The following is a 9,355-nucleotide window of genomic DNA, read 5'->3' as shown; positions in this document are numbered from 1 at the left end:
CATTCTCTAGTTCGGCATAGCGGTACTTTTTGTGGACAACGGCAAAGGCTTGCTCGACGTGCTCAAAGACAAGTTCCAGCACGAGAAGAATACCAACGAAGACATATTCATCGAGAACTTTGATACCACCGCGCAAGTAACTCTGGACACCCTGTATTACCCGACTGTGACGTTCCCACGCCCATCTTTATGAAGTAACATTACATTTAACTTATTATAATCCTTTCTAGCTTTCAAGCCGTGGTGGCCTAGTGGTTTGACCTATCGCCTCTCAAACAGAAGGTCGTGGTTCAACCCCGGCTCGCACCTCTGAGTTTTTCCAAATTCATGTGCGGATTACATTTGAAATTTACCACGAGCTTTGCGGTGAAGGAAAACATCGTGAGGAAACCTGCACTAACCTGCGAAGCAATTCAATGGTGCGTGTGAAGTTCCAATCCGCACTGGGCCGCGTGGGAACTATGGCCCAAGCCCTCTTGTTCTGAGAGGAGCTGTGCCCAGCAGTGGGACGTATATAGCTGGGATGATGATGATGATGAATCCTTTCTGTGGTTTTCGATTACGTAAATTATTACTTGTACAGTCAGCAGCAGAAGTGGATGAGCGGTTACGGTGCTCAAAACGATCTACACACGACTCTACTGGCAAGGTAATAAGAGAGTGGATAGATCATTTTGAGCACCACATCTGCTCATCTACCTACTTCTGCTGCTGGCTGTACTTTGAATTCTACAAATATTTTATAACTAGCTTTTGCCCGCGGCTTCGCTCGCGTGGAATTGGTTATCGCGCGCTCTTCCCTCGGGAACTGTGCATTTTTCCGGGAGAAAAAGTAGCCTATGTCACCCTCGGGCCCATAAACTATATGCCAAAAATCGAAAAGTTTCGACGTGAAAGACGGACTAACATACAAACACACACACTTTCGCATTTATAATATTAGTATGGATTATTCACTTATGTAATTTTCAGAAAGCTATAAATAAAATTATAAGAATATTTATTACAAAGCCAAAAATATAACATAACAAAATACAAAGAAAGAAACAGATGCCAAAAATCACGTCGATCCGTCGCGCCGTTTCGACGTGAAAGACGGACTAACATACAAACACACACACTTTCGCATTTATAATATTAGTATGGATTATTCACTTATGTAATTTTCAGAAAGCTATAAATATATATGTCTATGGTATCATACATAGTTAATAAATAAATTAACTTTTCAGTTTGTGGGAGCCGACGAAGAGGACATAATGGAGTTGAACGCTACCCTCCATTTGCCGGACAAGCCCGCCATCGTCTTGACCGATGTTTTTGTATTGACGGTAAGTTATAAACCAAAGAACAAAAACCAATTTGATTGCTTAATAACGACATCTCATGTCCGGGTGAGCGGTTAGTTCCAATGGAGTGCTGAAAGTTTCTCGATGAGGGCTACAGCATAAGATGTCGCTAGTGTCGCTGCATAAGAAAGAAACAAGCATGTGGTGCATAGGAGAAATCCGTGTCTGTACTCCTGTCCAGTAGTAGTGTAGCGGTATAGCACGCGGCACGGAATGCTGAGGAATTGGGTTCGATTCCCAGCGCTGGTCTCTTTTTCTGGTTTTTCTGTGCATCTATGTTTCAGTTTGTATGTTCGGTAAGTTGTAGTCATGACGCATCAGAACGGTATCGGTTTCATACATTTTATAAGGTTGCGTTCACATTTATCTGATGCAGTGTTTGGTGACGGCTTGTTTTGTGTCGCATCGCAAGCATAGAGAGAGAGAGAGAGAGAGACAGAGAGAATCACGACACAACACGACCGATAAATGTGAACCGGGCTTTGCACTACTGACAAAATGGTAGTGTTCAGATGTTTATGAACACCCAGACAGCGCCTAGCTTCTACATTTGGCAACTGTCCAATGTTAAATTACATACATGTACATTGTTTACTTACATGCTTAGAAAACTATAATTATACCTTGTTTATTATATCACTGAATAGCTTATTAGTGTTTCATGACCATAGAAAAGCCGCAAACAAAATTCTTTTCATCTGTACACTATTTGATTAATTAATCAATTATTTATGTTTTTTTAGAGTTACGCAGAAATGACGAACACACTGAACCTGGTGACTCCGTTCCCGAGTATCAGGGAGCTAAAGTCCTTGTACACTGTGGACATAGAGATGGGGCGGAAGTTCAACATCACCTGTCTGGCGCTACTTTACAACGGGACGTATTGGCACGAGGTACATAAATAAATGGAGCGACGTCCTGGTTAAGATCGCGGGATTTTGTTGGATGCGGAAAGCACAAGACCGGTCTGAGTGGAGAGCCTTGGGGGAGGCCTATGTCCAGCAGTGAACGTCTTTCGGCTGACATGATGATGCGATTTTCCGGAATAAAAACTATCCTATGTCGTTCCCGGTACTCAAACTGTCTGTATACCGGATTCAATCCAAATCGGTTCAGCGATTTAGATGTGAGAGATAACAAACAAACAGACTTACAAACGTTCACATTTATAATATTAGCGTGATTGTATTGTACAGTCGCCATTAGAAATTGGTCAAAAATATCGGCACATGCACTCTATTATTAAGGTATTAGAGTTCACGTTTCGATATTTTTAATCACCTTTGCCGCTCCGAAATATCTGATGGCTATTGTACTGTACTATACTATGCTTTCAGATATCCTCTAAAATATATTACGAGTATGAATCCGGCGAAGACGACGCGTACCAGTCCTACTTGGCTTCACTGGGCATCATCACACCCTTGCCAGTGTTGCCAGCTTTGGAGGCGAGGGTGGCTGCCAGGTTGGAAGATGCGCTGTGGAAGATGAGCGCTGACATATCCATGCCGGCGTTCACTATCAACGCTTTGGGACGGCTTGAGGTTATACCTAGCGCCATCTAGTATCGAATAGATAAACTGAGACGACGATTTGAGAACTTTTTTATACAGAATAGGCTTGCGTTTGACCACAATCACACTTGTCGAATGAACTAACTGACGAACTACGATTTTATTCGCCTAAATCCTGATTCCTTGAAATCATCAGGATATAAAATAGATGTGTTAAAAATTCCTGAGTTACAGCTATTTATATTACACCAAATATCACCCAGAGCGTGCAGCAGTTTTAGCGTGAAAGCGAAGAAACTTTCGCATTAATAAAATACTATTAGCTATTTACCGCTCCTTTGTCTGCGACACCGTTTATCGCGCGCCCGTGGGAACTACACAATTTTGTAGTATAAAAACTAGCCTTTATCATTTGCAGGGTTTCAGAATATGTTCATACCGAATTACATTACGATCAGGTGTTTTTCTCAATATTAGTTAGAATTAGTTTGAACTTTTTCTTCTCTGTACAGTTGGACGATCCGTTTGTCGAAACGTCGGGCAGCTTGAACCTGACGTCGGCGTACTTAGAGGACTACTTTATCAAGATGGAGTTTAAGAAGGACTTCGCCGACACGGAGAATACAGTCGGCGGCGGCATACAGATACAACAAGGCGAGCAGAACAACTACGTAAGTTAAAGCTTACTCTAAGAGTAAAATAATAGTATTTTATGCAACTGGATCGAAATAGGGGTCCTTAAAACACGTTCATAATAGGGTCACATGAGTGTTTTAAGGCCTAGTTACGTACAGTTGCATACAATATTTTATCTTTATCCTCTAGCATGTGTTCCGCGAACCATTGAGAATGACCTGCACTAACGAGAACTAGGTAGGTATGTCTCACCACGAGCTGCGCGCGTAACGACCTGCTGCTGTAATGATGTATGAAATCTCATTACGATACAGCCGTGTTCATAATAGAATCTAATGTCGTAATGCTGGTCATTACCTATGGTTTTTGAACGCATAATTGATACTATATGGGCGTAGATAAAAAAAAAGTTCTCGTTTCAACCGATCATAAATTCTTACGTAACACTTTGTCGTCGCTTTCCGTAAATTGTTAGACTAGGTTTTAAATCTGGCAGTTAACTTGAAATTTCCAAAAATAACATCGTGGATTTCATTAACGTTGCAGATAAAATAACTGTCCTAAATTCCATGACTCGAAACCTAGTGGTTAAGACTTCGAGATTTTTATCATGATTTTTATCATGATCCGTTGGGAATATCGGGATAAAAATTAGCATATGTTCTATTCCAGCTTCCAGATGTCCAGCTATCTACGTACTATTTTTCATCGAGATCCGTCTAGCCGTTTTATCGCGACGGAGTAACAAACATACAAACTTTCGCAATTATAATATTAGTAGAAGAAGAATTAGTAGGATAATGGCACAACAAAAATAAAGTTGACAACCGTACATTTAAACTCCGACTGATTCGCGTCGCTCTTTCAACTAACCGGCTCGTTATCGTTCTAGTTTTTCGCAACGGCAGTGTGGCGGCCTTACCCCGACCGGCACGTGCGGTTCACGGGCCGGTCGGCCCTGCATCTAGTACTGCCGCCGTCCGACGTCGCGCTGTTATACAGCGTGGAAGGCAGCCAGAGACTGTTGACAGCCGATATCAACTGCGACACTAGGTAACAAAAGAAAAATAAACAATGACGGTTTACTCAAGAGTGAAATGTCGGTAGATGGCGTTAGTGTAATGTTTCAGTCTTGCCTTGCGTACCATTCTCAAACCAGACGGATGTCGGCGTTGTCATCTAAGTCACGGTACTAGTACCTCCCGGTATTAGTTCGCACAAAAATAATATATTTGTGATTATATACTCAAAGTATCTAATCTCATCCATCCGTTCACACATCTGTCTGCCGCTCTGCTACTGGGTCTCTTTTAAACCGCAATCCAATTTTTTTAACGATTTATTCTGAATAGGATTGTAACCCTCATCGGTGGTTATCAGTGCCAAGGTGTCCTTCCAACTGGACCACCGGGAACTTTCCGAAAATCTATTCAAATGAAGCCTGTCTGTTCTTTTCTGTTTGATCGATCGTGTCCTCTACAGCTAAGCAAATAATAATTTAGGTTTACTAATGTTTCGGCGAGTAACTTTTGGCAATCTGTTTCATTTCGCAACTTTTCATTTCCCAACTGTTTAATATTTCTGAAACTGTAAATATTTCAGGATTTTTATAAAACTAACCTAACTTAACCCAAAGGGTTCTACACGATGGCCCTGAAATAAATCCTGAAATGTTTACAGTTTTAGAGTTTGCGAAATGAAACAGGTTGCCAAACGTTACGTTGCGAAAAGGCAGTACTCGAATAATTTACTTATTATTCCACAGCCATTACTCCCTCCGTGCTGACCAAAGACCGGTATCGCTGAGCGTCGCGCTCAGTACTCCACACGACAACTTTAGGTTAGTATTTTTTTTTTATTTACCAAAGGGTCCCCGCTAACACGCTGCTTGTTTCATGTCATCTAATAGAGCAGCGCTGCGTGAGGCGAGGCTCTATTGAAACCTTTTAAAACAACACGCTGCGCCCGCGCCCCCTCGAGTTAGCGGAGGCCCTAAATTACTGTCTACACCTTTATTTTGCTATTCTACTATACTAATTTGTAATGTTGAGTATTTTATGGTCTATGTTCGCCCCAAGAGTTGCGTATAAATCAACCTTAGCATCAGGGCCTATAGACATGTTGGAAAAATTTCGGAATTCCAATCCTAGTGCCGTTTCTAATGCTCATGCTCATGCGCGAGTGGAGCCACGGGAAAAGTATAATAATGAAATGTTTTTTTTTATTTCAGGAACATGAAAATAATAGGTGAAATTGAGGGAGACGATATTCATGGATCATTCGTTACTGATACCACGGAGTACGGAGTTGCGGGGAGAGTCCTGAATAGGGACCCGCTTGAGGTAAATAAACTCTAAATTTGATATAAGATTGATGAAAAGACTGATTTCCTTTTGATAGCCTCGTGAGTCCTCGTGTACTTTATAAAAATCAAATTAAAACAGAGAATTGCGGCTGAATGTACTTTATGAATAGCACAAATCGTTCATTGAATAAATAATTTTAAGAATAATAAAGTAACAAAGCTGATGGTGCACATGTGGGTCTCAAATATCTGTTTAAAAAAATAGGAATTAGGAGGATATAATTATAAAATTTGGTAAAAAATATAACCTCTGTCAAAAGTTGAGAATCACTGCATTACAAAAACAACTTCGTTTTTGGGTCATTCAACTTTCAAGTTCAACTTGTTGCCATGACAACGTGTCAGCAGTATCAATAATAGTTCCAGTTCCGATATAAGTGCTTTTATTATTTCCCAGATGTCTCTGGTGTTGACTCCAAAAGGCTCGGGGGAGCAGATGACAGTACGCGTAAAGAGCGAGAGCACCGATACCACGTACTCCCTCTCCGCACACTTCACCGGGCCCGTGCAAGCCACGCTGCACGCTAACGCCGAGGTGGAAGCTAACTTCACGGATATATCCTTTAAAGTAAGTTGAATTGCCTGAAGATAGAGAGAGAAAGAGAGAGAGAGAGAGAGAGAGTGTGTGTGTGTGTGTGTGTGTGTGTGTGTGTGTGTGTGTGTGTGTGTAGAAAGGTTCCAGAGATATGTGAATGATGAACCAGAAAGATATTCCTTGACTATTGTCTTTTTTGTGTCTTACGAGCTATGGAGAGAGTAATGCTCGGAATTTTCTTTCGCGATAGAATCCAATATACGAACATTCGCCCAAGAACAGGCTAGCTACTACGAAACTCGAAGCTCTATTAAGTTCGTATCGTACCGTCCCTCTCGCTCTCGTATTAAATAGTATAAGTATCAGAGGGACCGCACAACACGAACTTCGAGTTTTGAGTTTCGTAGTAGCCCTGCAGGCCCTTAACTACGAAGTGCAAAATTTGAATTTCGGATCTTGCCGTCCCGCTGGCGCTTATATAATTTGATACGAGAATAAGAGGGACGGTACGATACGAACTTCGATTTGCGCCCTCCGGACAAGAACTAGCTCTAGGAATATGTATGTATGATTTACTGTAGGTATGTATTTTTGTAATAGCTCTAAAGATATTGCCCTGGGGCAATAAGGCCGCCTGCTGCTTACCTTACAAAACTTTATATACCTGTTTTCTGTACCTACTGCTTACTATGTTATGGTGTTAAATAAAGAATCATCGTGTTGTGTTTTACTCTATGGTAATTAAATTGCAAATATATACTCAGGGGCAAAAAATTACCGATTCTGCATACATTTGAAGGCGAGACTTTTTGCCGCTCGGTATATTTTGTTTTGAAAAAAATATTTTCTGACAAGTTCCTTGCGACGCATTCTTCTTGGCAGTAATGATTCCGAAAGCGCGGGTAGTATAAAAAACTGACGTGTAAAAGAGCCTCTTGTGGCCTTGCAGAATAAACGTTCTGATTTTTTGTTGTTGTCTACCTTGTGAACCTCTGGTTGTAGGTGGACGTGCCCCAAGCCAAGAACAGGGAGATATACTTCAAGTCCCGCGTAGATTCTTACCCGGACCTGCGCCGCGTGCTCAGCGTGCAAGCAGCCACGCCCATCAAGAGGCTCAAGTTCATCAAGGGAGATACTGACTTCACGTAACTACATATCTTCATTATCTTTTGTATAGTCGACGATACTGAATCAGGAGCGGTCAGCAGCAGAACTAGGAGTAGAAGTAGATGAGCGGTTACGGCACAAAACAGATAGGTACAGAAGTGAATCACAATGTATGTGCTTCACTTTTCATACCTACGCTCGGCGGTCGCTCAAGGGTTGTCAACTATTTTGAACATGAAACTACCGTGAGACTCACTCATATTAAATATAATGACCCGGATAACTCACGTCTTAAATCGAGTTTAGCTCGACATGTTTCGGGCTAATCCGTAGCCCTTCGTCTTCGGAGCAACGCGACTCAGCGGCTGCTGCAACACGCGCACTGCGCGCCGCCGCTCTGCTCGCGCGACTACCCGACGAAACTGACACCGGCACACAACTCGTTGCCTTGTTGAATGATGTCCATATGCGTGAGGATGAACTGATGGTTAGCTTTGACGTTACTTCTCTTTTCACCAATGTGCCGGTAGACGAGACTTTAAAGATTATATCTGACCTATTATGTGTCACTGATTACCTACCGCGTATATGGAGGGTGAGTTGTGTTTGAAGAGCGGCTATTTGGTTTGGCGCGGTGATTACTTTTTTGCAAGTTGATGGAGTGGCCATGGGTTCACCGATTGCTCCGGTCACCGCCAATATTTTTATGGAGTGGTTGGAGGGAAGAGCTTTAACAACGCTCCCGTTGTTCCCAGATATTGGTGGCGGTACGTGGATGACGTTTTTGCGATTGTGTCCAGGGATAGTTTGTCGCAGTTTTCGGACTACCTTAACACTTTGCACGATAGGTTAAGTTCACGGTGGAGATTGAGATGATGGGCAGTTGCCGTTTTTAGATGTTTTGGTTATGCGGGGACCCTGTGGTAAATTGGAAACTACAGTTTATCGTAAGCCAACTCATACGGATCGATACTTGAGGGCAGATTCACACCACCATCCTTGTCATTTGTCTTCTTTGCTAGAACGTTGATAATCGAGCCTTGAATATTTGTGATCCAAAATTTGTGGATCGTGAACTGAGTCACGTGAGACGGTTTTGGAAAGCAATGGGTACAACTGGAGCAGTGCAACCGTGTGGTGAACGTGTCGACTCGTCAAAGACCGGTGGGAGCTGAGAGGGTTCCGGTATATTTACCGTTTATAAAAGGGTGACGGATAAAATCGGACACTTGTTACGCCGAAGATATAGCATCAAGTCGATTTTCCGTCCTCATATGCAGCTCAGACAGTTGTACGTTCGCCGAAGGATAAGGAGCCCTGAGTGGCCCCGGGTATATATGATTCCCTGTGCCTGTGGCAAGAGCTATATTGGAGAGACTGGACGAAACGTTTCCACAAGGGGTATCGGAGCACATACGTAGTATGAGGAAACAGGACGACAAGGGGTCTGCTGTGCCGAGCACTCAATGACTCGGATTCGACGCACTATATCAGATTTGATAAGGTATCTGTACTTGCGAGAGAGAAATTTTTCATTCCGCGGAAAGTGCGTGAAGCCATCGAGAGTAGTCGTCGGCGAATTTCAACCGGGATTGTGGTTGGACGGTACCTCCGAGTTGGAAACGGTGTTAAATATCGTGCTGCGTCATCGGTGTGTGTGAACGTACTTTACAGAGCGATATTGTTAGTGTTGTGTGCTACCCTACATTTGACAGTTGTGTAATGATGATGAAACGCGGGTAGTTGTGTGCCGGTGTCAGTTTCGTCGGGTAGTCGCGCGAGCAGAGCGGCGGCGCGCAGTGCGCGTGTTGCAGCAGCCGCTGAGTCGCGTTGCTCCGAAGACGAA

General features: G+C 42.8%; 1 protein-coding gene across 1 annotated transcript in view; it reads left to right on the top strand.

Annotated features, from left to right (window-relative positions):
* Nucleotides 1–9,355, top strand: part of LOC141440193 (uncharacterized) — a 35,835-nt gene that overhangs the window by 133 nt on the left and 26,347 nt on the right. Inside the window, 11 exon segments of the mRNA XM_074104654.1 lie at nt 11–136; nt 1,233–1,331; nt 2,093–2,245; nt 2,690–2,896; nt 3,379–3,537; nt 4,395–4,555; nt 5,268–5,342; nt 5,733–5,844; nt 6,265–6,435; nt 7,405–7,547; nt 8,265–8,289. Of these exon segments, the coding sequence (XP_073960755.1) occupies nt 11–136; nt 1,233–1,331; nt 2,093–2,245; nt 2,690–2,896; nt 3,379–3,537; nt 4,395–4,555; nt 5,268–5,342; nt 5,733–5,844; nt 6,265–6,435; nt 7,405–7,547; nt 8,265–8,289 (1,431 nt within the window).

The sequence above is a fragment of the Choristoneura fumiferana genome, chromosome 22, assembly GCF_025370935.1.
Source record: "Choristoneura fumiferana chromosome 22, NRCan_CFum_1, whole genome shotgun sequence".
In the NCBI taxonomy this organism is placed as follows: domain Eukaryota; kingdom Metazoa; phylum Arthropoda; class Insecta; order Lepidoptera; family Tortricidae; genus Choristoneura; species Choristoneura fumiferana.
The sequence above is the reverse complement of the archived record's forward strand: the minus strand, read 5'-3'. Positions and strand labels throughout refer to the sequence as shown.